Source organism: Copadichromis virginalis, linkage group LG20, assembly GCF_057382275.1.
Source record: "Copadichromis virginalis isolate Kocher_CV1m ecotype Utaka linkage group LG20, C_Virginalis_male_GT1.1, whole genome shotgun sequence".
Taxonomy (NCBI): Eukaryota; Metazoa; Chordata; class Actinopteri; order Cichliformes; family Cichlidae; genus Copadichromis; species Copadichromis virginalis.
Window position 1 is genome coordinate 2,391,367 of NC_140637.1, and position 27,673 is coordinate 2,419,039.

At 40.6% G+C, this 27,673-nt stretch overlaps 2 protein-coding genes across 7 annotated transcripts in view; one reads left to right on the plus strand and one right to left on the minus strand.

Moving 5' to 3' along the window:
- Nucleotides 1–833: 833 nt before the first annotated feature.
- Nucleotides 834–18,960, minus strand: LOC146683967 (RNA-binding motif, single-stranded-interacting protein 2-like). Of its 4 annotated transcripts, none has more exons than XM_085442827.1 (14): nucleotides 18,614–18,960; nucleotides 12,175–12,356; nucleotides 9,307–9,365; nucleotides 8,187–8,278; nucleotides 5,505–5,662; nucleotides 5,181–5,260; nucleotides 4,924–5,033; nucleotides 4,765–4,811; nucleotides 4,578–4,671; nucleotides 4,368–4,418; nucleotides 4,175–4,285; nucleotides 3,942–4,022; nucleotides 3,763–3,844; nucleotides 834–3,682 (listed from the first exon to the last, which is right to left on the minus strand). In XM_085442827.1, the coding sequence occupies exons 1-13, from the start codon at nucleotides 18,728–18,730 to the stop codon at nucleotides 3,767–3,769; spliced, it is 1,260 nt and encodes a 419-aa protein (XP_085298953.1). In that variant the 5' UTR covers nucleotides 18,731–18,960; the 3' UTR covers nucleotides 834–3,682; nucleotides 3,763–3,766. The 4 variants fall into 4 exon arrangements, with proteins under 4 accessions (XP_085298953.1, XP_085298952.1, XP_085298955.1 ...); XM_085442826.1 differs by having other exon boundaries at nucleotides 12,175–12,359; XM_085442829.1 differs by having other exon boundaries at nucleotides 18,659–18,959.
- Nucleotides 18,961–24,288: 5,328 nt separating this feature from the next.
- Nucleotides 24,289–27,673, plus strand: part of LOC146683968 (low-density lipoprotein receptor-related protein 1-like) — a 91,037-nt gene continuing 87,652 nt past the window's right edge. For all 3 annotated transcript variants that reach the window (XM_085444769.1, XM_085444768.1, XM_085444766.1), the window contains exon 1: nucleotides 24,289–24,894. In XM_085444769.1, coding sequence (XP_085300895.1) covers nucleotides 24,822–24,894 — 73 coding nt within the window. In that variant the 5' untranslated portion in view covers nucleotides 24,289–24,821. The remainder of the gene's footprint in view (nucleotides 24,895–27,673) is intronic.

Below are 27,673 nucleotides of genomic sequence, written 5' to 3' on the forward strand. Positions count from 1 at the left end.
GGGATGTTTTCAAAGTGCTCTTGAGCAGTAGTTCTATCATTCTGAAGGTCTTTCAAAGGTTTTTTGGTGGGGGGGGCATTGGCTCCTCTGACCATTTCAAAGGAATGTTTGTTTAAGCCACTTACATTGACTGAATAATTCAAGCATAAAAAAGCCTCTCAGCCCAAAGTATGACCCATTGGCATGTCTGCATGTAACATCAAAGAACCCATTTTAAACTGCTACCAGCAGCCTGTTGCTAAAATACATCATTTGTTCACATTTCTTTAGCTGAATCTTGAAAACTTAAACATAAGTTAAAAAAAAAAAAAAAAAAAGCAAAGTTATTTATACCTGCCAAAGTGCGATTAGATGAAAACATGGCATATCTCATAATGTCGTCTTGATGCACGCTCAGTCGTCCAGGTAAGTAAATCCCAAAGCATCGTTTCTGGATGTAGCATTTTCAGTGGGAGAAACATTTCATCACTCATCCAGGTGACTTCTTCAGTCTAAGCTGACTGCAGGCTTCCCCAGCCACAAACAGTACTTTTGCACAATGACAAACTAGCCTACTGAATGAACAATGGGCTGTGAGGTCAGTTCCTTGATCATTAATATGCAAATTTCCATGACCACTGATCAACAAACGCTAATAACAGGCCATTGACAACTGATCGAAGATCAGTGGTTGTTGGTTGGGTTTCAGCCACATGGCATTTAAGATGCCTGGATTATGTGTAGGTTTTTCCTCAGCATGCCGTAAAGTTTTGTCATGGTCAGCACATCCCATGTTGTCTTCAACCTGCTAAAGGGACTTTAGGTAACAAACAAACAAAAGCACTGTCACAGTGAAAAAAAAATTTTTTATTAAAAAAAAAAAAAATAATAATGGCAAGTTCAAAAATCAAACCAGGATGAAAGTTTAAAAACTGAAGGGACTTCTTCTCTATGAAGGAAAAAAAACAAAAAGCCCTGCATCATGGCACAAACACTTACGGAGAGGTTGATGCGCACAATAAACAGACAAATTCATGGACATGGTTACAAAACTGACCCCATTTTTGACTTGATATATTAAATGACCTTCAGATGAAATAATTTAAAAATTAGCAGCAATAAGCCACAATTCATTTCTTTGTCTTCAATATATTTGGATTAAAATCGTGGAATGGTAAACACACAACAGTGAATCAGCATTTAAACATTTCTTTGCTTCATAGATCTAGTATCTCAAGGAGTTTAAAAAAAGAAAAACTTCAACAGTTTGCAGTGCATGAAAACAATTCCAGTCAGAGATAAAGCCCAACACAGCTGAGTAGCACTTCACACTCCCTTCCAGTGAAATCTAAGGCATTTCTGTGAGGTTTATTTGTCACCTGGAAATAAAAGGTTTTGTAGTTAAAGAGGAAAACAAGTAACAGCTAAGAAAGAACGAGATGGGACGATATTTATCCAAACCGTAAAAGTGGAAAATGAGCGGAATGATGAAAACAATGCTATGGTGCCTGTGTTTAAACTAAACTAAACAAAAAGTGGCAATGTGCCTTCAAAACATATGGAGAGAGAAAAAAAAATCTGCCATATTTATTTATTTTAGGAGTTCTTACTTTTCCTACAGTCATATTAAAACAACCGCGTTTTGGTATGAAAAAGTTCCCTTTTGATGTTGCAATTCTGCTTACAATTAATGAACCATAGACAAATGTGTCACAAAAACCAAAACAAATTATTTAAAATGAAAAGAGAAAAGCCACGTCAGCCAGAATATAAAGTCACTGTGAGGTGATCCACTGTCGCAACACGAGGTGTCTCTTGGATATTCGTAGTATTGCATTTATAAGGACAATAAATTAATTGCATAGATCAACAGACCTTGGGGCATGTTTTCCAAACATTGGACGGAAGAGTTAAAGGATGTGGACACAGTACCAGCTGTGATCAGCCATGAGACCTACTGTAGTTGGCTATTGCCTGTGAACATTGAACACAAACTGAATCTACATTGCTCTGGCAGGATGAGGTAAGTCAAGGTTTTCAACATAAATTGCTCTTACACCGACTGCATGCGGTGCAACTCTGTAACAATGCATCTGAACCTAGCATACATGCTTCATCCATCATGAGAAGTTATGTCTAAAAGTGCCAACACTGGTGACACTGACAGAACTGAAATATTAAAGCCTCTTTGACATCAACACTGAAACCACAACAAAGCAAGTACGCAAAACACAAAGAAAAAAGTGAAAACCTCTATTTCTCACTATGAAGCACACAACACACTATCAAAAATAAAAATCAAAGCTTCTTTGAAAAATAAGATCAATCTTAAAAGTTTTGAAACTGAATTAAAAAAAATGAAACCTTTAAATAATGTTTAAGAACAAAAAACATGACGGTAAAAACCAGAAATGCAGAAGAAGATTGCAAACACACAGCAATGGCCAGTTTCAAAGCCATAGCCTGGCCGTTATGAATCACCTAAGTAGTGTTTTCTGCAGATATAACAGGACAGATTCATGCGTCACCAGTTAATCTCCATGTCTGTGTAATTACATCTTTATACTTTAATAACAACATTTCATTCCCGCTTCAGAAAATCTGATTTTTTGGGGGATTCAGGGAAGAATCTGCATCCTTGTTTACTTAAACAAAAAAAACAAAAAAAAAGGGAGGGGCACTGACACATTACATCACATGTATCAAGGAAGTCGAGCGAAAGTGTGAATACATTTCAATCTATTTACAGGCAGCTCTGAGTGAGATGTGATCCCTGTTAAACAACTTTGGATTTCATCACGTGAAGCAGCTCAAAGTGAATCAATATTTAAAACTCTCGGGTAACAACAACAACTGGAATGCTTTAAATCTATTCATCTCTTTTAAAGTAGTCCGCTCTGAAATATTTCGGCAACGAACATCAGCTTAAAATGTTCTCTTCTGTGTAATCTTCTGATTGTCTGCAGCTTTGTTGAGATTGTTGGAACTAAACTTTTTTTTTCTTTTAAATAAATTTAAGTGCCAAAAAACTTAAGTGAGACTGCTTCAGGTAAGGTTTCATACCTGACAAACTTGCTGCCTTTGTGAGAGAAAGAAGCTAATCGATGTCAGCACCATATCAGTCTTACAACATCAGCTTTTTCTAAAAAGGACTTCAGTTTTTCTGCTTCCGAATATTTGCACCAATCAATCAATTGGACGAGGCTAGAAACACACAAAAAAATAACCAAAGAACTATTTACAAAAAGGCAGGTTCAAGTCTGAAAGCATCAGTCAAAAAGGAGAAAAATGTAAAAAAACAAAAACTGCATATCTTACAAAAGCAGAACATGACCTAAAACATGGTGTTGAAATGTTCTTTTCCTGGTTTCATCCTTGCTCCCCGGAGTAGTGTTTTGAAGAGAGAAAAAAAGAATATGATCAATGGTCATACACGACACATTTAACAGCTTTTTGAACTTTTCTTGACCGTTATCAAAATAGATGCTCATTGTTCCATTCTTCCATTTCCCCACCGTCTGCTGTCCTCCAGCTTTGCTTGTCTGAAGTAAAAGAGTTTGTTTTAAAATCTGAGTTCATAGAAAATATCTTTGTTTTTGTCCTTTGTGTGGAACAGTTTGTGTTCCTGGAGTGTCTAGTTCTTCACACAGGGAATCTCAGCTCTTGGGACCCCTCAAGAGTCAGTCGGGCCCCAGATGAAGATCTAACGCAGGGTGACAAGATCAGCCAATTAGAACGCACGCACGCACACACAGTCACTTGGGGGAATCAGTCAAAACCCACCTCTTTACTTGTTATGCTGGTAAGAGTAGGTTGCATGCTCTGTTGGTGTCTCTATGGCAACAGGTTGTTGGACGGCACTTTCCTGAGAAAGAAGCACCAAATATTTAATTAATCTGCAGTTATGTAAAAGTTTGAGGGGTAAATGTTTCCAAAGGGAGGCGAGAGGTGGAGGGCAGTACCTCAACTGAGATGTTGGTGGCAGGCACTTGGGTGTACTGGGGTATGTAGGTCCCCTGCATAGATGTGTTTGCAGGCATATACTGGAAGAGAATGGAAATAAGTTCATTAGCTGTGTGAATCTGCACCCGGAGAAGAATTCAAATACAAAAAAGAAGCTGAAACTCAAAAGGCACAAACCACACAATTCTTACCCTGGCCTTTCTCATAGCCAGATACTGTGCACTGTACTTACTGTACCACTGCTGCCCATAGAGAGGTGACTGAGCTGCTGTGTTAGAGGCCCCATCATTGATGCTGGCTGGATGGACATGGTGTGGTCCATCCCAGGTGTCAGGACAGCTCCCTATGGGGGGAACATCAAGAATCAAAGCTAAATTAAAAGGGTCTTGAGAGAAATAAAAACAAATAAACTGCCGGATACTCACTGTGGGTGGCATTATGTATGACTGGTGATGTAGCCAGGACGGGTTGTGTACCTGCAAGAAAATCGAAGACGTGTCAGTTAATATAAAAACACACGTGCAGAAACATTACAAAATAGTTGCAGAAAATAAAGAAGAAAATATGGCTGAAATATTAAAAAAAAAATTTCAAACCAAAAAGCTATAAAATTGAAAACACAACAACCCCAGTACCTGATAGGTGGACACAGGTGGATGCATATATGGGGAAAGGGAGGTTGGTCCAATCATCCGATTGGGGGTAATGCTATAGGGAGAGGAGTAAAACCTGCAGAAAGAGGCACAGATTTCTTAGTGACCACAGCTTAGACCACCACTCCTTGGGGCTATACAAGAGATTAGCATGAGCCAGCATACTGACCCATTCTGTAAGGCTGTGGTTGGGTCATAGGTGAGGGTCATTCCTCCCTGGAGGAAGAAAACAAAAGAGCAATGTCATTATGAGGGAGAAACATGAGGTGTTTGGATCCCCCCCCCCTTACAGGCATAAAAAAATAAACTAAAAAAAAACAAAGCTCACAGTCTCTCCATCTCTTGTCCAGGGCCGACCGTTCTGCAGATATTTCCCCTGGCTCTGGCGCTTCTTCTGGCCTCCATCAGCAAATTTACACAGCAAGGGTTCTGACGGTGCTGAACCAGAGGTTTTCCAAACAGGAGATAACACTCAGTTTTCTAAAACCGTTTTAATAAGACTGTTGTCTTGATGCTGAATAAATAAAGACAGTCTACTCAGCCTCAAATTTAAAAACAACAAAAAAAAAACTCCAGAAAACTCACCTTGAACTCCAGGTGGAGTCTTGATATATTTCCCATTGAAATGCTGGATGATGGCCTCACATTTTTCTGTCGACTCCATCCTAAGGGACATATTTTGTGCTTAATAAAACTAGAGAGCCAATCCATCACTTCTTTGAATGACAGTTTCTGCTTGAAAGGTTTCTACCTACAATGACCACCAGAGGGCCCACTCACCCAACATTATACTAAAAAAAAGTTGCTTTGAACTTTAGTACTCCCATTGGACTTGAGATTTTCTTAAATACACACAAGGTTACAGCACAACTAGTCAACTTCAGCCAGCTGTCCTACAACAGCGTGTACCTGGCAAAGCCCACTCCTCGACTGGTTCCATTGGCGTCACGGAGGATGCGTGTGGAAATGGCCTGACTGAAGGGCTTCAGCATGTTCTCCAGCTCCTGCTCGTCCATTGACGGCGGCAAGTTAGAGATGTACAGGTTGGTGGGGTCTTGTTCCTGTTGCTAACCACAGAGAGGCCAGAGGGAGGTGAATGATTTGGGGCTCTTGGTTTCCTTGTGACAGAACAACAGCTGAGGCATGACCATAGAAGCGTTCCAAGAAAATACAGCCGCCAGCAAACATTTGGGAAATTTACATAACCTTTGAACAGGAAGTGTGTGAGATGACTGATATTTGGAGGATGTAAGGCAGAGGACATGAAAAAAAAAAAAAAAAAAGAAGCAGCAAGAAAAGGTAGAAGGTCTGAAGCTGAAGTCAGATTTCATTTTGGACCCGTGAGACGTGGACCGTGAGGTCTGGAGAGAAAAGAGACGGTGAACAAAGTTCTGGCTGGATTTCAGCTCAACTCATTTTAAGTCAAGTGAAATTTTCAGTTCTATTTCTATAGCTCACTATTACAAATGTAATCTGCACAGATCTTCATTACACTCTTCTCTTATTTTCCATCACTTATATTTTATTTCCAAAGGGTTAAAAAAGGGGGTCATTGTTCAGAGCCAGGACCTTAAGAGGATGAAAGCAGGCGATTCAGCCACTGCGATATCAAAGCATAATTACATTTCATATGGCTTGCCATCCCTGGATGATCTAAAGCGATTACGTGCTCTCCCTTTCTCTCGCTTGGTGGAGAGAGAGAGAGCAGTGACATTTTGGACAAAGACCTTCGGGAACAATCTGGAGAACATCTCACGAATTGTGCTACCAAAAACGTGGTCGTTCCGTTTCCTCGATCATGTTACTAATGCACTGCTTGCATTCAGGCAGCTATATTCATGTGGTAATCCTGACCTTGAATGCAGGCACAGATGCTGGCTCTGTCGGCTTTTATAAACCAGAGAAAATATGCAGCGCTTCCAAATCTGAATTTAAAATGATTAGAAAACATGCTGAAAGAAAGTTTCACTCTAAGCAACTTGAACTGTTTTGTAGGCTCCTCCCCTTCCAATTTCCTTTGTGCCCTGCTTAAAACAAATTTAATGTGACCGACGGTATCTGTATCGCCCTCTAACCATTATGCATATTCATTATCTCAGAGTGCAGATGTGATTAAAAACCTGTAAATGCAGCGCGAGTTAATTTCCATTCCATGAATAATGCATGTGTAATCGCTGCGACCTGCGATGAAGCTGATTTCTCCTTCACCTTCCTCCCTCCCCGCAGTGTACACTAGCAATGAGGCTTGAACCCATGAGAGCGAGCAGCAGAGAAGCCCCAGTTGTGGATTTCATCTGTGAATGAGTCACAGTGAGTCAGAGAGAATTCTGACGCAAACACACAAGTCTTGTTGTAAAGCCGGGCTGAAAGGGTGACTGAAATCAAGTTATTTTGCGAGCAAGAAGCCGTATGAATGTCAGTGATCCAGCTTAACGAGAGATCAGCTTTCCCAGGGCGCCGGTGGTGTGCGAGTCCGTGAGAGCGTGTCATAATCCGGTTGAGGCAAGGCTGCTGAAGTGCGTGTGCGATTGTCAAGTGGGCTCTGTGTGTCTGTGGGCGTGCGTGTGACAGGGCGGGTGGCTGGGCACTGTGCCCTGCTGACTGGGGAACTGCTCAGACACTGAGTCAGATGCCACTAGGGAGAACAGACAGGTCCTTTGTGCAGGGAGCTCAAAGAGCAGGCTCTGGGACGTGCTCTCCAAACACCATCACCACTATAAACACATACATACATGTAAGCATCCGTGGACTCTTTGTGCACAGAAATAGTCTTATAGTGCACTATTATTGTGACAGCGCTGCAGGGTGCTGGCTTCACCTCTGAACAGCACCCTGGTTACTTTTCTGCAGAAGTTGTAACATTGCTGATGTTATTTAAACATGTAGGTGATTTATGTTTAAGTTTCCAAATGCCGCCTTTTAATCATATGAGCAATGTTGCATTGAAGCTGTGCAACATGCTGAACTCAAAAAGCCTGAGGTAAGAACATCCTCACCAAAACAGGGCAGATGATTTTTTCTCTCTCCCCGTTTAGTAATTGGTGTTTGGATGATTCTCTGGTTTAAAAATCCCTGCAACCCTTTCATTCTCTCTGTTACATAAACTAGTAACAAAAATCTGACACTAACTAAGTCACTTGATATACAGTCAAATGTCAAGCACATGACATATGCTCCAGCATTACCAGTCTGGATGAAGCTGCAGGGAAAATTAACATAAGAATGACCGTTTCTGAACAACATAATGCAGACTGATGAAGCCAGCGATTTTATGTATGAAAAAAGCGGATTTAAGCATAAAGGAATATCTCGTGATAGATTTTTGATTTTATTTATTTATTTTTTTAAAGAATGGGGCGCTAGAAACAGCAAGAGAGATCTGTTATTTCTTAAGAGGTAGAAAAATCCAAGGAGCAACCTTTTCCCTCTATGATTAATGAGTCAACATTTAATGTGAAATTAATGAATCAAATCATTATTCAACATTTTTGCTGAGACACTGATAAAGTGCTCTTTCAGGCTAAATTAAACTTACACCAAGCAGTTATAAATTAACCCACCGAATTTTGATACCTCAAGCTGAGTTCTCACCTTGGCCATCTGAGCCTGCACTCCGCCAGCCTTCAGTGCCGTCACTGCCTTCTGAGCAGAGGCTGGGCTATCAAAGTCGACAAAGCCATAGCCTGCAGGGAACAAAATATATGACAGTGAGATGTGCATACTGCAGGAGAGGTGCACAGTTTGAACTCATGAGGTACTCGTGGTAACAGTGTATGAATCTGAAGAGACAGCTGGCTAGGACTGGAATGTGCGTCCCTCTGGGGGACAGATGGAGGACGCTGCCCATATTAAAAAAAAAATAAACACACACCTACTCAGTAGGTACAGTGTGAAGCTGACGGCTTCATGCACTTGTCAAACAGCTTTATTGACTTTATCAGCAGTATGCTGTAACCTTGCACATTACCGATACCAGCCATAGATTTCACATCGCACCAACATTTTTTTTTTTGGCTTCCCATGAAGTAAAGGAGTGATTTCTATAAACTATCAGACACCAGACCCCACATGATCTTGCTCCTTTATAGATTTCTGAACTTTGGCATCTCGGATCATCTGATCACGGTCTCTTATTTACACGCAAGCCCATTCGCCCAGTCCAAGGTTGACGGTGCTGTGGGCTCAGAGTAGTCCTCTCCTTCTCTGCTGGATTTTTACAGAAACTCCATTCCCTCTAACATGTTCGTATTGGTTATGTTTTTTATTCATTTTCTGTGCAGCGATGTGTAACTATGAGCATTTTCACACATGCAAGCAAGCCTGGACCATGTTTTAAAAAAAACAACAGAAGCAAAACTGTGACGCAAGGCAGGATGCAAATGTGTGATACAGTCAGATCTGACAGTGAACCTATGGAGACCAAATAGGGACCAGTTGTGCTGCCTCCCCCACATTCTATCAAGAAAGTATCCCACCTAAATAAAATGAGGTATTTCTCCTCCCACACATTTCAGCAAAAACCATGATGAGAAACTAGTTTCATATTTGTGGTGTAATTTTACCACTTGATATGCTACACAATGATCAGCTGACTAGAAGAGGCGTTAGTGAACTAAAAGGCCACATTTCAACAAATATTATGGATGAGCATGGAACAGCTGTGTTTTTTCATTTAATTAAAACAACAACAACAACAACAACAAACCCTCACCTTTGCATTTGTTGGTAGTCTTGTCCAAGATGGCCTTCGTGGACACAATTTTCCCATACCTGAAAAACAGTGAGGTTTGCACTCAGAGGTAGTCCTTCCACTGTGTATAGATGTAATACTCTTGATGACTAAATTGTAAATCATCTAAAGATTTCAATAAAGTTACACAATGACCTCATCTGATAACAAATCCAAGGCAGGGCAAATTCAGTTAGAAAAAAATGATACTGTCCCGTGGGCTTCTGCATTTTAGGAGGACTATAGATTTACCATATCTTATTCATTCTAGCTCACACACAAATGTCAATAGGGATCATATCTCCAGGGAAATCCAACATGCTGTGGCAAACTGGTAGATATGAATCCCCCCATCAATTTTTTCAGAGATTGCATCATAATTCACCGTAAATATGAAAATTCTACATTAACTACCCACACCCCACGCCCCACCTAGCCGTAGACACTGCAAATACATAGGATAGTGTTCGACTTGGGCGAATGGTTCTGTGCAGCAGGGTCTATCAATCCCCATCTCTCCAGGCATGTGCATGCAGTGTAATCTGATATGCCTCTCCTTGGCTGTCCTGTCCAATACTGGCTCCCAGCCACACTCTCATTCTACTAACCAGCTTCTCTCTAGACAGCCTTTAACCCTCCACTGGGTCTTAGTGCCCCCTGAAATATAATTCAACTTGCATCTAGTGGCACAGCACCACTGCCTCACTCTGAGAAATCAATTTCATAAATAATTTGACTTTTGTAAGTAAGGATTAGCTGATGACCTGTTAGCTGTAATGTGACAGTCTAACATATTCTTTTTTTTTATAAAACACATTTAAAACAAACAAAAAAATAAAAACACAAGCCTGGAAGCATTTCCCCCACTTTTTTTAAATGGCTTAAGGTCATCTGTGTAGGATGTAGGACAAGAAGATCAAACAGTCATATAAATTCACATTACAGAACTTCATCTGATTATTCTGTTTGATTGTGCCAAACTCTGAGGACTGTAAGGGGGAAAAAACCCAAACACTTTTCTACCTTGCAAGCAAATCCCAACCTGAATGCTGATGTGGGCTTGTTCTTTGGGTTTTCCTTGTCCTTATAACATGCACGAGAGCATGTTGGGCTGTGTTGACAATCACACATTTTTGATATTTTATCTACTATAACAGAGATATTTCATGTTACAGTCATTCATTTGGTCTATTTTCTGCAATCCCATCCAGTGTGTATAAGCTGGAGGGCCATTTGCCCTCATATGCAAAACCGCAATTTCACAATGCATTTCTGACTCCAAGTGACAAAATGCCACTCACTTGACTGGATGGATATGCCAGCATTGTGTTCCTACATTTGCATATACACTATGGCAGTGCCATCAGCCTGCTTATTCTCACAACAACTAGCATTTAAGTTATGAGCTCTTCATGCTGCACACTTGCTGCATAACCAGAGCGGCAGCAAGGCACCCGGAGACACAAATGCTGGGCCCGGTGGCCAATGGAGAGCCAACCCCCAATCCCATCCCCGTCTCTCATCCCTCACTTGGTACACAGTACATCACAGAGCTTGCATGCAACAACTCTCAGTGTGGGGGAGGGGAGCTCTGGAAGTGCTGCGTCCTCAAAGTATACGCAGATTTACGGTTCCAACTAGAGCAAAGTAAGTCAGAGTCCCTACATGAGTAGTCTTCCTGCTGCTTTACATCCTCATCTACAAGCCGTTACCCCTTTAACTATTATTGGACACAATATCCTCTTTCATTCTAGTTTAACTGAAAATTACATCAGCCTTAATGTGCTCTGCTAAAAGGCACATTTCATGCAGTGATTTTTATCTGCTCCGTAAAAGCAGAAATATGAGAACTACCCCCACAGAACACCACCTGACACACAAACCCTGAACTCCACTCACTCCTCCCCCTCTGACCCCCCCACTACCATTGCCCTTGTTTGTCTTTCCCTTTCCCCTGGGCTTGCCGTTTCCTGTAGGGTTGGGCTGCCTCATGTGAGCCATAGCTTCCAGACAGCTGTAAAATAGCAGGCCTCACCCTCCCTCGTTCAATCTCTCTAGCCCTCTTTTCCCTCCTTTTCTCCCACTACGCTCCTCTGCTCTTCTGGTTCTCATCACCAGGCTCCATAATTCAATTAACTAAGAGCAGATCATTCATCTCAGCCCTGCATGTTTTGATGTCTTCCACTGAAGGCCTAACAAACATATCAGATGGATTGGATGCTGCTGCTGTTTGATGTCTGACTACATGCTGTCCACAACAAAGTTCTCGAAGACTCACAGCCACACTGATGAGCAACATGGCATGATATTTATAGTGCAGAAGTGACGCTGTATCTGGATGACAGGGCTCACTGTCATACTGTATCATGACTAAAACATAAGAGAAAAAATAATCATAGATTAAAAGTGTATGAATGAGCACGAAGAGACAGAATGAATTAGCATGAGAGAGTGAGACTAAACATTCTGTACCTAGTTGTTGGAAAGTCTGTGCTCAGCTATGTCAGGCTGAAAGGTCTTAGTTTGCAGCCCCAGTGATTGTTAGTTTTTCCAAAAAGCCACTACATGATGTGTTAAAAAAAAATGCATGGATAAATGTGGCCCTCTTGTACATTACATAAATACCAAATATGGTATGGTTTAGTGTTCCTGTGCACTTAAGTTGTATAGAAACTATACATCTTCTTTATTTGCCAAAAGTAGAGATGCAAGCCTTTCATCCTTGCAGCCGACCAGCCATCACCCATTATAATCTAGTCTGCTCTAGCCGGGTTCATGCTTCCTCAGACAGCCAGAGAAATTTATTGGGTGTAAGTGCACGCTGAAGTAAATGTGTTTTAGGTGACTTACGGCTGACAGAGTTTGACCAGATCCTGGTCTGTGGTTCCTGGGTGGAGGCCACGGATATAAAGGTTGGTTTTGCTCAGCTGCTCTCCCCCGCTGCTGCTGTTACTGCTGCCATTGCTAATTGTGGTGGTGTTGCTGTTGGGGCTTGGGGGAGCCATCTGATGATTGGACGGGGACACATATGTCTGCTGTGGAGGAAACAGAGGGCTCTTTTTAGGTACATGAAATTGGATGTACGCATGGATGCAGTCATTAACTGGAAATAAAAAAACCAACCAGTTGAGGCTAGAGAGACACAGACAAGATATCAGCATCAATTTAATGCTTAATCTGGCTGGACAGGTCAGGCCAGTCAGATAAATATTATAACAGGTCACTGTGAGGGAAAAACAGAAATATAAGATATAACAAGTATTACGATTACACAATTTATACTATTTATATGAAGCAAAATATGAGAAGAAATAGTATGTACCATTGTAGTATTTGCAAAAAACAGAAATACTAAATAATAAAAGTCAGATTGCATTCATATACAAAGATTCAGTCAATCAGCCACATTTACTAGGATATGCAAAATTAATATGGAGACATCTTAAAATGCCTGTTTTTATTTGTACATTGCATATTTTCATGTACGTTTTGGTGAACTGACTTTTTAACCTCCATCAAAACAAGCATCTAAAGCTAGTTCACGAGTTCTAAAAGCTAGCCAGTGCCTCCTCTCAGCACACTGTGCTGTGGCTGCCATAGAACAACAGAATGGACAGGTTGGCATGAGTATGTCTTTGTGCAGATCCAACTCTACAGGCATCTCTACAAACCATCAACGCAAGAGCGCAGGATTCACAGATGGCACACAACTCGTGTTGGGAAGATTGCTAAAAACAGATGGAAAAGAGGACTTTCTCCAGCGAACAGTGGAAAAGTCCACAGTTAGCCAATCAGACTGAATGGCTTAACTTTGTGTACATTAATTCTTTAATTGCTTTCCTGCGTACTTTTTACAGAAGCACCTTTCATTTAGCAGAAGACTGCTGCTAGACAGGTGCATTGGAGAACAATGACAGCTAAAAAAGTGAGTTTACATGCACAACATCCATCATCAAAATCCTTGAGGACCTACAGAGACCTCTCCAAAACTACAGAACTTGGTTTAAAAATGAAACTATATACAGAAGCAAAGCTGAAAAGCTTAAAAAGACACCCTATTTTTTTTTATTTATTTTTTTGCTGTTTTGATGAAGCAAACTTTGTTCACTCAGAATGATACTATTACAGACTCTTTCAGGAAGTTTTATAAAGCATTCCTTTTAGGTGGATATTGACAAAAACCTGCTAAAACTAAAGCTTTCTATTAAGCAGAAATGGGTGATTGCATACATTTCTGAAAACATACTTAAGCTTCCCATCAGCAGCAAAGTGGTTTCAAACAAACAAACATTATACAAGCAACTTCTAAGACCACAGCGGACTCATTTAACTGACACATGACTTTTTTGAATGCCCAGAGTGTTGTCGGTGGCCAGATAGCAAACAAAGAATGACAGCTGTATACAGTGCTACTCCAGCTGATCCCATCTTGTGCCAACCAAATTAAATTAGTAGGGAAGTGAAGTAAAATGTATCCAAACGCCAGCTACGCTTGGCCTTGGTGTTGCGTCCCCTCTTACTGCTGGAGGAGGAGGAACAGTTTGATTAACTGAGGTCAGAAGGTCAAACCACAGAGAACAATGGGGTGGCTTGTAGCGGTGGGTGAGTCACAAAATATAGTTTTAATCCATTACCAAGCAACAACACACAAGCCATGTGTATTAACCCTTGCCTAACAGCAGGCATGTTTAAAAATCAGAAAGTTCTGTCATCCGACAGCAGCAGAGATCCCAATCCTGCAATAAGAAGGAATGTGATGGATGTATTGGATCGATTAGGCCTTGTATCCAACTCAAAGTAAGACTTTAGCTATATGCGGCATCTTTACAATAAAGGGATTGATCTTCCTGCACCAATGGCTTGTTGGACCTCACAAGGTCACCCTCAGGCCATCGGCTTATTAACAGAAAGGAAGAAAGACAGCTGGAATCAGCCTAATTATGACCCATGTCTTCTTCCCTTCCTTCTTAAATACCAAGGGTAACGTTCAACAACCAACTAATATCTCTCCAAACCTTTAACAGTGGTTTAAAAAAAAAAAAATGAATGAATGCACATCTATTGAAGATGTAAGTGAAAAATATTTTTAATGCACACCCATGATGACAAACATAAACTCTGTCATTCCGATGCACTTCGAATTTAGCCATTACCTGAACGATCTTGAATCCGTACAGCTTTCACCAGACAAACATGCTTAGCTAACCACCACGCTCAACATTACCATACAGGAAGACAACACTGCGGTATGCAGATCTCAGTTTCATAACTGTTAGATCCCTACATTTGTAGGAGTTCAAAATTCAGCTTTGAGTAAACTGTACCAGCCCAGAAATACTGAAACAGTCTTACACACATGGGCAAGAAGAGCAGAAAAACAGACAATCAATGGCTGCTTCAACAAACCACAGTGACAGGACTAATAGGGGTGCACTACATTTAGGACTGGTCACATGCCAGCCAACACAGAAATATTGCTGTTTAAAGCAGGAAACAAGGAACAGGAAGCAAGATGGAGATATCAAAATTTAGTTTGGTGCCATTTCTGTATTTCAGCAATTTTTTTAATGTAACATGAATTCAAACCAAAGGGTTTCCAAGCTGTGAAAGAAAGGCTGGAGGGCCTCTGTTGTGTTTTGTTTACACTGTAATGACACACTATTAAGGATCAGAGACACATTATGTAAGTGGCTAATGGTACAGCATTGTACATGGACTTGATTATATAGAGTTTGAATTTTTACAGCATTAGAGACTTAAAGATGTTTCCTGTCCGTGGAGCCTTTATTTAAACTATATTTATAGAAACCTCTGAACAAACTAGATGAATATCAAAACCAAATCTTTAGTCAAGCTAACAACAGGCTACAGGCATATAAAATAAATGAAAGGATATGGAGTTTCTCCTAGTACAAACCTTGCTTTATATAGTGATTTATGTGCAAACTTTTATGCTTCCCCACTACTCAGCTGCCTTATGATTTCCAAACCGATATGGAGTCATCCTTCCGAACTTGAAAGCTATCTTTTTATTCGAGCTGAGAAAACCACAGACCCCATTCATCTTATCCTGCTTCTCTAATCTCCCTCTCTTCTTTAGCATCAGTACACTGTTTGTTTTTCCACAATCACAGTCTTTTCTGGTGCTTTCCCTCGCCTTCATGATAAGCGGCCTGCACAGGCTGTCAGGAGGGATGCACCTGCAAAGGCTTGGGGAGACAGGATCCGACGGGAGACCGAGCCCGGGCCCGATTCTGGCAAGCGAAGCCTTACTAATTGGGATCTGAGCTTGTTAGCGGAAAGTGCTAATCCCTCTCATGTGCTCTCCAGTCAGAAGGTAGTGTCTCATTAAGAGCGCTCTGCTAGGCTCCATCTGAAAAGAGGATGGCAGTGAGTCAGCTCCACACCTACTCCCCATCTGCCCCAGTCCCGCTCCAGGTGTTTTGCCACCCATGTAAGGTAATTTCCAATGTAATGGTGCAAACACATGAAAATATGCATGCAAAGGGTAGCCTGTGACAAATACCTTTAATTTAAATGATTAGGAATTAAAAATCTCATTTTACAGGCTACATTTCTTCTCAGTTAATCATTGCACAAAACCTGACTTCCTTGCATACCACTGATTTCCCAGCTGCAAGCATGTTATTTGTCAATCCACAACCGCTGACATACAGTATCTGTTTACACTGCTCCTTATATCCATAACAGTGTCAGCATTCTTTACATTCCTCTGCAGCACATCAATACAAGGAGTAACGAGGACCATGGGTTCAAGATTAAAGTTCTTTAAACTGAACTACATTCCCAGAGACGCCACCGTTCGGTGCAATTCACGTCCTTGAAATGTTGATCATGAGGTAATGAGATATATATATATATATATATATATATATATATATATTCATACACACGCACATTGAATGAAAAATGCATGAGGATGTTATTTAATTATTTTCACTATATATTAACTAATCAATGCTATCTGCCTATGAACAACTGATGCTCCGTTGCTTCCCTATGCAGTCCCCACTTCCCGGTTACTATACGATTATCTCTTTACAGCCTAAGAAAGATAAATCAGCGCTGTGTGTTGTCACCACAGCTGTGCAAGCAGCATAACTACAAAAAAAAAAAAGGGGGGGGGGGGGGGACTACACCATGTTGCAGAGAGCAGCTAAAGACCGATGAGGTGATTACAGTTGGAGGGAGCACAGGTGATTCCTGTAGGGAGAGCAGGTGACTCAAGGACTTTTTCACCCAAGCAAGAACAATGAGTGCTAAATGAGGCAGAACGCATGCTTTTAACTGTATGAGTCTCACTGTAAGACGCTTTAATGCTAAATCTGTTGATACAGAGCATGTTAAAACAAAATGCAACATCGGTCAGACACCACATTTAGTTCTTTTGTTTGATTTAAGTTCATATTAATCACAAGATAAGAACACAGTAGCCTATAAAAATCCCAGATGAATTAAACTGTACAAGCAAAAATTCATTTTGCTTAACATTAAATGCATATTTGCTTATTTCTATTACCATACAGTAGCCTTCGATCTATGCACAAACTACTAGCATCACAAAGTCGATCATGTTTGCACTACGCAACAACAGCATCTTTTATAAATTGATGATATATTGTATCACAGAAAGATAGATCCATCCTACCTCCTAGGTTAAAGAAACCTTAGGGGCAGTGGAAACGATTTTAGTATTACAGATGCAATCTTTTTATATTAAATTTCTGTTGCTTCAAGCGAAAAAAAAAAAAAAAGACTGAGAAAAACAGCAAGGTGGAAAGAACCACATAAGGAAACCCCTGATGTCCTGCGGCTCGAAGGTGAGACCTATTTGCTCTTCTCTTCCTGACTAAAACCTGGGTTCATCTTAACACTTAGACAGCCTGTAAGGCTAAAAGAGAGAAAGTAAAAAAAAAAAAAAAAAAAGATCAGGGAGTTAATCAAAAGCAGAGGAAGAGGGGGTGGGTGGGGTGTCTCTTAATCCCTCTCTTTTCTCCGCCCTGTTTCTTGTAGTAAATGACACAGACCAGGGGCTGCCACTTGACACTGGATTTACAAGTCCCTTTCTTTGTGAAGGTGTGTGTGTAGGGGTGAAAAAAAACTGTGTGTGCATGTCTTCTTTCAGCAAAAAAAGGGTTTCAGTTTGCAAAGCACCTCTAGAAGTGAGCACAATGTCTGAATCCAGGATTCCAGGAATTCCAGATCATTAATCTGAGCAATCTGAATTCTTTCCAGTCTTCTTGAGGCAGGAGAGAGAATGACGAGGAAAAAGAAGGGAAAGACGGGAAGCGTTTCAGCTGTTTCACACGTAATGCCGTTTTATAGCGTGTTGGCATATTTTTATATATGCCTATGTAGATAATATACATATATAGTGATGCAAAATACCTATAATACCAACATTATAAATCCAAAAATTGGGGTTAAATATTAGTTTTTAAAAAATGCTGCCACTATCACGAGCAAAAACAAACAACGAAAACTTCAAATCGTTGACTTAAGTAACATTTCCCCGTGACTGCAAACGTTATATATAATCTTTACACATGTGCGAGTTCCAGAATTTTAATTAAGAAAAATCCATACAGCCTGCACAGAAAAGTGGTTGCACGTCACCTCATCAATTACTCATCTCAGTATGCAAAATAATCAACATTTATCTTAAAAACTATTTGTCATTTTACTGGAAAAAAAAAGAGAAAAATCGATTACACTAGACTTCTTTCGTGGGCTCAGTAACTTTCCTTATAGTGCCATCAGTAATCATTTGTAAGACAGAAGGGGTGGGGCATGCTGGTGCGCGTGAAAGAGGGAAAAAAAAACTTTGCTAACTTGTGGTTAATTCAATGAGAAGAGAACTTAGCCGAATATATGACATTAAAACCCGGCGAATCCATATTAAAGTCAAATATGCTTCGTCTTTATTAGCTTATCCTGAGCCTAGCGTGCCTCCACAACACATTTATAAGCTGTACTGTGTGCAGGCTCGGTATAGGAAGCGAGCAGACGCCGTATCAGAACAAACGAAAGCAAACTGTAGCCTGCTACTATTTCACGAACAACAACGTAACGGGCCCCGTTTTAATGTGTAACAGTTTAAAGAAGAACAAGCAAAAAGCCGGAAACGAACACCGCAATGGCAAGTATGCGAGTTTAAACGTCGCCTGTGATCCACTTTCAAGGACACTGCAGCTTAAACAGCCGAGCAGCTTTTAACTGGAGAGCCAGAGCTCGAACAACACCGCATCGAGAGGGGAAAATGACTTACTTTGAGAAAGACGCGATAGAAGTGGCCGGTGGTGTCGTTATTTACCTTCTTGGTGTTTTTGCCGTTGTAGCTGTTGTAAGGGTTGATTCCTGTCCTTGGCGACACAGAGAGCAGCATTTTTACTCGGCGCTGTGTCCGGAGGAGCGGAGAGTGGAGAGAGCCAAGGCAGTCAGCTGACGTCAGCCAGGGAAATTGAGCCAGGAACAGCGGTAGTGATTGGAGCCGCGTTTCCCAGCACTCTCATGTACTCCGCTCAAAGCACTGGGCTATTTGCTTATTTATACTGACTTCATCTTCCAGTTGTGCCTTCTCGCCAAATAATAACACCTTTTAGGCAGGGAGATAAATAACCTACCTAGCAGACTTTTTTTTTTTTTTTTTTTGCTTTAACTTCCAGTGTTGTGCTCATTTAAGTCATCCCTCCAACCCAGTATGATTAGGAAGAAGAAATGCAGAGCTGCCTGCGCTTAAAGTGCACTTTGAAGAATGGGAATGGTGATTTAGATAAGGTGATCTCCCTAACAGTAGACACTTTTTATTGGCTTTTTCTTTGCTCAAGCCATACACAAGCCCTGGGTCAAGTACCTCTAGTGCATATGAAATGAGGAGGACCAGATCACTGCTACTATTTCCTGAGTTGGAAGTAGACATTGAAATACAGCAGCTTACTGAGATTTAAAAAGAAAAGGGAAAAAAACTGGGACGTGTTGAGATAATGTTTTTGCCTAAGGCCAATGTAGATGGAAAGAGAAGCATTAATTAGTATTCTCCTTAATTATATAATTAAAGCTAGATTGACTCTCTAATAACGTTTTCAGCCATCCCTTCTTTTCTCTATACTTTTGCCAAGTGCATTTCCAAACCTTTCAGAGCACCAGGCCAAATTCACTAACAGACGCTGACCCTTGTCATCTGAGGAAAATGAAGCCCACACATCAAATATGTTGTCTTACACAATCACTTGTCCCATCCTTGCCTTATTATCTGGCCCTTTTTCTGTTTTTCTTTTGAAATTTTACCCCCTAACTTCAACACCACACCAAGATGTACAGGTGCAGTAAACAAACAGCCAGCAGCTCTTTAAGGCTAACTATTACCTACCAGCTCTATGAACCACTGCTGCATATTCAAGAAAGTTGGGATCCTGTGTAAAATATAAATCCAAACAGGATGCAGGAATTTGCAAAACCTTTACACACTTTGTTTAACTGACAATAGTAGAAAAACAAGATGGTACAGCTGATGATGTTTACTTCTGTGTAATCGTTTTCCTTTTCTGCTTGAAATAAATTGCTAAACAGTTCAGGGGAGTCCATCAGAAATGTCACTTCTTACTGTGTCAGATCTTTTCAGTGGGTGACAGGTCTGAACTGTAAGCAGGTTACTATAAAACACCAGGTTATTGCACAGTGGAGACATGCTGTTGGAACAGAAGCACGGTTAAGCATTGTCTTGCTGAAATAAGCAAGGCTTTCCCTGAGAAAAACAACTTGCTCCAAAACCTCAGTTTAATGTTTGGTATTCATGGTACCTTCACTGATGTGTAAGATACTCATACTATGTACATTATAATCCATACTCACTATTATATGCCAGTATAGGATCCTGGCATATAATAGTTGCCAATCTTAATTTTTTTTAAACATGAGGCTGACATCTAAAGTGTTGATGTTGTTCTTGAAATAATAAATATCAGCAGTATTGTAATATTTTGTCTTAATACTTTTTTTTAAATTATTATTAAATATGGTGGTTAAATGATTTTCACATCATTGCATCATTCTGTCTATATGTAGATTTTTACAGTCTTTTAACCATGTTCAAACTGGTTACTATTGGTTGCAATTGGTTACAATTCTTAAATCATTTTTTCATTAAATCAAATCTTATTTAAAAAATTTTTTAAAAATAGGTGAAATAGGCAAGATGATGTCTAAATTATTTGCAAAATTTATATGCAACTGTAGTCACAGAGGGATCCCTCAACAGAGGAGAGGAGGGCTAATATTGATTATTGAGATTAGAAAATGTTGCTATGCCAACTTTTGTGTCAAAAGGGGAAATGTAGTCATTAAATAGTGTGTGTGTGTGTGTGTGTGTGTGTGTGTGTGTGTGTGTGTGTGTGTGTGTGTGTGTGTGTGTGTGTGTGTGTGTTTAACGGGAATGATCTAATGATAGGTTATTGTCATTAAAAACTTGTTGGACAACTGGAACTACTAATTGTTTCCATACTTATGTATTAAAAATAAATAGAAAATGATGTCAAGATTTTCTAAGTAAAATGAAAATGCGCTCCCACCCTTCTATTAATATATTTTCACAATGCACGATAACTGTTTTTATTAACACGAGCTGCTTGCCATATAAATCTTTTTACCCCCGAGCCTTTTCTTGTGTATTCTGATTAATCCTCATGTTTGCAGAAAACATACGCAACATCAGCTATATTGTTTCTTACCTAACTGTCGTATGTGAATATTACATCTCTGACTGTAAAATTCAGACCGAGCCCGTAAACTTAGGTTGATCTACATGCACAAGGGATTTCATCCAGATTTCATCATGATGGTCTAGTCAGACAGACGGGAGAGGCTCAGCTGAATTCATAATCTCTGTGTCTCTCTCCACCCTCTATCGCTGTCTCCCAAGTATGTGCACGCGTGCAATGTCAAAACTTGATGCATTGGTTGACAAAATAACATTATTCTATGTATGGCATCATTCTCTCCAGCCAGATATTGATTCTTTTTCGACTGGACCAGTTTCAGACCACAACTGGGTCACCCATAGTCATTTACTTCCCCTGCTTAAATCTATGCAATGTTTTGATGTGTGTGTATCTGTGCAAGTACTCAGCCAGATGGGCTGTGAGTTCCACAGAGCTCAAGGACAGTTTGGGGAGTGACTCAGTCAGCAGTGTGCCCGAGCTAGCCAACACACACTGCAAATTCACCAGTAACGGGAATAAAAGGGCCTGTTGGGAAAGAGGAAGGGTTTTTTTGGATAGGATTTTCCTCCACACTAAGAGAAAAAAAATCATAATTTCATTGATTTTTTTAATGAAGAAGTTTAATCTGCAGTAACCTATTGTTGATTCATATTTCCTGGTAGAATCACGTCAGTGCTGCGTATAACATCTGCATCTACGATCCCTGTGAAAGTAGTTGCTAGTTGGCTGCAATGGGGGAGGGTCACAGATGGGGAGAAGCGAGGTGTGGTGAGTGGGGAGAGGTTGGTGGGTGGTTAGAACACAGCCCAGTGCTGCATGCTTTGCATTCCTCAGGTGTTGTCAGCATTGCTTGCTCAGTAATTACCTTTTAGCAACAACAAAAAAAGAAGACGAAGAAGAAGAAAAGCACAGCGCCACATTCTGCCAGTAAACCAAAGGGCAGAAAACAAGAAAAACCTTGAGGAAAGCTTAATAGGAAGTGGGATGCGTGTGTGTTTAAAAAAAATATGTACATCGGGGTAAAAATGTGTGGAAAATCACATGCATCTGCAGCCATAAGGCATGCATACATTAAAAAAACGTAGACTGTGGCTAAGTGAGAGTCAGCAGCTTTGTCTATGCAGCAATCCATCTTCTCTCAAGGATACAAGTAATGACTGCAGCCAAGCAGACCTTGGCATGTAAACTAACGGTGTGATACAGATGTACAGATTTGCAATGATGGTGGTGAGTCCTCAGTCACAAAACTTTACTTCTTTTTCAAACTGAGTAAATTTTTGTCTGTCTGTATTTTAAATTTCATCATTTCTCTCGCTCTCTTTGTCTTTTTTGTTTTGTTTGTTTCTTTAAGTCAGATGTCATCACTTTCATCACTGACACCATGGTACTTTTCACATAACAGATAGGTTCTCCCTGTCTGGGAATGCTTTTCTCTCTCCCTTCTCCTTTCCCTCCTTTGCCCCGCTCTGTCTCCTTGGCTCACTCGCTGAGAGCTGAGGGATTGTGTGCAGATGTGCCTGGAGAGAAGCCAGCCCTTCTGCCCTGGGAGAACATGTGGTCTGGGAGTGTTTATGCTGGCACTCTTTCAACCTGTCTCCCACACAACATGCTGGCGTCTGTCTTTTTTTAAATGACAATGCACAAACCTCCTTTCACAAAAGGTGGAGGTGACACAAGGGTTTGCGGTAATTGAGTGCACTGACAGACAGGATGTACAGCAAGTTTAAAAAAAAAAAAAAAGCAGACAAATTTGCTGGCAGTAAATATGTTTTCCAGAAAAGCTTCAAGGGAGCATTACTGAAATGCATGCAATGCGTGGCTGCAAAACAGTTAAGTTACCACCACAGCATTTCCTTGCAAACCTTCTTTTTATTTATATTCAAGTTTCATGCTTGAACTCAAATTAAATATGCTTGCTTTAAACAGACATCCAGAATTTTCAAGCATGTTTTTCACAGATTCTCTGCATACTTGACATTCTCTCGTGTGATTCGGGCTTTGGGTAAACATCTGTAAGCTGAACACCCCTGAAAAGAAATTCCTATTCTTAACACTGGTGGCAGCAAAATGACCGTCAGTTTGGGCAGCGAAATGCACAGCTGTTGTTTTTAGTACCCATGACTGACTGAGTGGGAGACATCCACTGCATTACCCACCATACACTTAGAGAAAGAGTCATTTATGAGCATTTTTCGCATTCAGAGGCATTTTATTCTCTTTTTAAACAAGCGGTTCTTTAATCGGACATTTCTCAGATGTTCTATCAGGTAAAATTTACCAACCATTGCAATAAACTGCTGGACTCTATTTTGCTTTGTTAGTGAACTGAGTTAGTCTGCATGCCTCTCTCGAAATCTAAGTTTCTAGTGCCCCCTGTAGGTTTGGATGGTTAATGAACCTATCCGGTCTTTTCACAAATTGAAATAATTAAAAAGAAAAAAAAAGCTCTGTTTAAAAACAGACAAACAACCCAAAGAACAAAAACAACAAAAAAAAAACAGTCTGTATGTTTTTGGAAATGCGTTTAGTCTCATTGCTCTTTGAGTAAAATGGTGATATATATATCTACATATAAGTTTTTAAATGCAATTTAATTGTTAACTTTGGTAAAACATATCACATACACATATAAATACTGAACCCCCCCCACACGTATTTCATAACAATCGCATCGAGTTGTCATTTTTACGTGCCACCAGGGGGCATGATTTAGTAACGAAACCAGAGGTTGACGTCTCCCCCACCCCCTCAGGCTACACGATTTATTGCACTCAGACTTCACGCCTTTGACGTGTAACCTAAATAAAAATGTGATACTGGGATAATGACGAGAAAACCGCGTTTACATTTAAAGGCAAGGTTTTATTTCACTCTTAATTATTTCTTCTACCTGTTTAAAGTTAATTACCTTTAAGTTATTTGGGGAGGGGGGTATACTTTAACCCAGACGTTGCGTTCAGCACGTTTTAAAACAGCTTGCTGTTTTTCTAAAAAACCAAAACAGAACTTACTGCGTTACTCTAACTTTTTGGAGAAAGAAAATTGAGCCAACATGGCTTTATCAGTAGGACAGCTGCAGCTCCACCTCTCTATCCCACCTCCACGGTTGATGAAAAAGCCCATGAAACAGGAGGGGGAAAAAAAAGAAAAAAAGAGTCGTGTTGGGGCATGCGCAGATGGGTCGTTTCCCTCTTAGTTATCCTTTTTTTTTTTTAGAGGAGTCAGTCGTTACGTCACGGACTCATCCACAGTGCTGGGGCTTGAGAGGCTGACCATCCACTCATGCTGCCACAAGCACAAGGAGACGTTGGCGCTTAGTCGGGAAAAAAGATTTTTACCATTTAATTTTTCTTTTTTTTTTCTTTTCTTTTTTTTAAGTTTAGCACGGAATGAGCTGAACGGAGTCGGCGGCTGCCGAGCTTATTCTATACCAGCGGACGATTCTGGTGGCATGGTGTGGTGAAACAGAGACCCCAGCAAGCACAGGGAGACAGAGGGTACACTGTGCATCATGTTTGAATTCCGATAATCAATTAGAAATATACATGACTGTGCTGCAGCATTGCCTATAGCCTCATCGGGCTGTAGCAAGTCTCCCTTTATTGCAGAAGCCCGTCTCGAAGCGGCCAGCGTGCCGGACAATCTCACCCGGACCACTGAGAGGGTTCGGATGAGGTGGCTGCTTGGTTTTAGAAATCCGGCCAACTTTTTCATCTATTCCTTTCTAACCAGCAGTGCCATCGGGCAGTTCATCAGGAGATGGCGATGAGGTTGTTTTACTTGGGATTTATACTCTGCTTGGAGATCGCATCTCCTAACGGTGCGACCGTAGGTAAGAAAGCCTGTTGTGTTAATCTTGCATTGTGATACTCGAGAAAAGCATGAGCACTTTTTTTCCTCCCGTCTGCAAAGCATCTGCGCACAGGCCTGCGTTCACCAGAGTTGGAGCGAACACCATGAATAGGTTGCCGTGATAATAACACAGTGTGGCTCCTCGGAGGAGGGGGAGATCGATCGTTTTTGGGAAGCCTTTAAACGAGAGAAAGTAGCGCACGGATAAAGCGGTGCTGTGGTTGTTTTTGGCCTAAAATCTGGCTGCGTTTTTTAAAGCAGAGCCCCTGTCTGAGCAGACAGAATGGGCCTCCCTGTAAGGATAGGAGACAGTCAGGTTAGTCATGCTAGAATATGAAGCAGGTAAAAGGCTATCACAACACTGGCACGAGCGACCTATTTTCTCACTGAAGACGGGATTTCTCACTGGCTGTGTCAGAATGCCCAAATCCACCTTGCATTTAATAAAAAAGAGAAATAAAAGATATATATTACATCTTACGGTTTTCCATTCAAACCAAGTCGGCTGGGTTTTTTCTTCAATTCACGAAATCGGTACAGCACGACTTCAGTATCAAACCTGTGCGGAGGCATCGTTTAGGTCAGTTTACATGTTTGTTTTCAGGTACTTGCCACAAACGCAAACAACAGTTGTGTCTGCTTGCTTAATGGCGCGGCTTGCCCCGACGTGTAGCGTTTGGAGATGCCTGGAAATCACAGTGTTTGTGACAGCCAGGTCCTGAGTGATAGTGAAACGAACAAAACGTGCATTTATCCTGTTAAGTCTCAGCTCCCCTACTACTCCCCACATTTTTCCCTGATGGCAATAATGAGCTATCAAATGCGCCAATGCTCTTGTGAGAATGCATTGCAGACCTGTTGAGCTGACAGCTTTCCCTTTTTTCTTAAGTATTTTCAGATTTCTTCTTTCTTTTCATATTATATATTGAAACTACACTCATATAATATAAAACTCATTCACAGGTGGTGCCATCATCCGCCTCTGGCCTGTTTATTTCTCTAGCGTAAGCTTACTTGAGTGCCCGAGAGTGAAGTAAGGCATTAACATCTGTTAATGCTACAGAGGTCCGCTCATTGTTTGGAGTTCTTATATAAGTTTCATCAGATTTTTTTGAGGGAGGCTGTCCAGAGGGAAAGGCATAGCTGAGGTTACAGGAGGGGGCAAGCTCCTCTTCCCCCTCCTCCATCACTATGTAACATCTGGACACAGGGAGGAGACCATTAATCCAACTTAAATGTGACTAAGGAGGAGGGGTGTTGTTGCTGAAGAGCTGGGAGGGTGTAGCAAAAAAAAAGGGAAAAAGAAAAAAACTTCACCAAGAGTCACATAACAATGAAAAATGTGATAGTCTGAAGTTAGCACAAAAGTTACATCACAGGGAATCAGGGATGGAAACCATGGAGCTATGTCTTATGTCATTATTAGCAGTTGATTTAGCTGAGGAACTGTGTTGGGCCAAGGGGAGGGGGGGAGCCCTAAGGCAAAGTTTTCAATCCTTTTTCTTATAGTGAGTGGGGAAACATGAACAATTAATCATCTGGACAGATCCCTTTGTTACTGATCTTCTAATGAATCCACGAGTTTGTTGGAGAGTGTGAGGAGATACAGGCTGAATTTGAATTGATGGGTGCTCCAACTGTGTGATCGCTATGGCTGTAACAAATGGATATTTTCATTAGTGATCTGGCATTTAAAAAAAGAAGAAGAAGAAGAAGTCTCTTACACAATTTATAGAGCCCAGAATGTCCCATTCAAATGGCTTGTTTAGTCCATGTCTCAGGCCTAAACCCCATTGCTGTTTCAGTCAGAGCAAACAAGCAAAAAAAAGCAGCAAATTCTAACATTTGAGAAGATGGAACGTCATACGCTTTGTGTTTTGTGTAAAAGAAAGTTGAGATGTGAGAAGAAGAAGAAAATTGAAGCTCCAGGTTTTTAATCGATGGTTTTCTTGGGCTGTTTATCAGTGTGGTTTTTAAAAAATCTAAAATAAGCCAGCTAAAGTTGCCAAATCGTGTTAAGAATTTTTAACAATCTTCTGACCTTTTAATAGTCTAAGTGATGAATCAGGAATATATGTGGCAAACCTAACTGATTAATTGGGAGAGAATTGGCTAATCATGTCAGCTGTAATTGACATTACAGTAAATGTAGTTTAGAATTAAACAGGATATTACTTCATTATCTGATTCCTTTTTTAAAGGGTTTTTATGTTTCAAAATAACAGATTTCATCATGCTAAATGATACAATGTTAAATAAAACCTTAGATATTTTGAACCAATTATAGAGTATCCTTACAGCAACACTCCTGTGAGGCCAAAGATATTGAGAAATGTTTAAATGTGGGTCAGAGGCAGAAGGGGTTGAATTCCTGAGGAGTCTAGAGTGAGTTTGCCTGACCCTCGTAACGAGACCTTTTCCTCTGAGCTGTCACTGGAAACATCTGCTGGAAAAATTTGGCGTCCTTCGTACAAATTCAACAGATAATAGAACTTGGATTGCTCTCTTCAGCTCCTTTGAGTGGAGGTCACTGGGGAGTGGGTTTTGTAACTTTGTACACCTGAGAATGACTGTTGACTGCAAACCCATCTGCTGTAGATATCCCCCAGAAAGATTTCCTGCCATTCAGAGTCTTGTCAAAGAGAATAAAAAAAAAAAAAGAAAAGTAAAAAGTAGGAGTAAAATAAAGCCAGATGTCCAGACTGTATACATTCTTTGATTTCTATGTGAAATTTAATGTAAAGCTTATGTGCAGGAGG

What these genes read in the sequence shown, in the direction of transcription:
- LOC146683967 (XM_085442826.1), bottom strand. Translation starts at nt 18,730, where the DNA reads ATGCTGCTCTCTGTGTCGCCAAGGACAGGAATCAACCCTTACAACAGC. An exon ending in CTGGTCAAACTCTGTCAGCC is followed by an intron (nt 9,366 to 12,174) that starts GTAAGTCACCTA and finishes ACTGTTTTTCAG; the next exon opens with GTATGGGAAAATTGTGTCCA. An exon ending in CACCTGTGTCCACCTATCAG is followed by an intron (nt 4,419 to 4,577) that starts GTACTGGGGTTG and finishes ATTTTCTTGCAG; the next exon opens with GTACACAACCCGTCCTGGCT.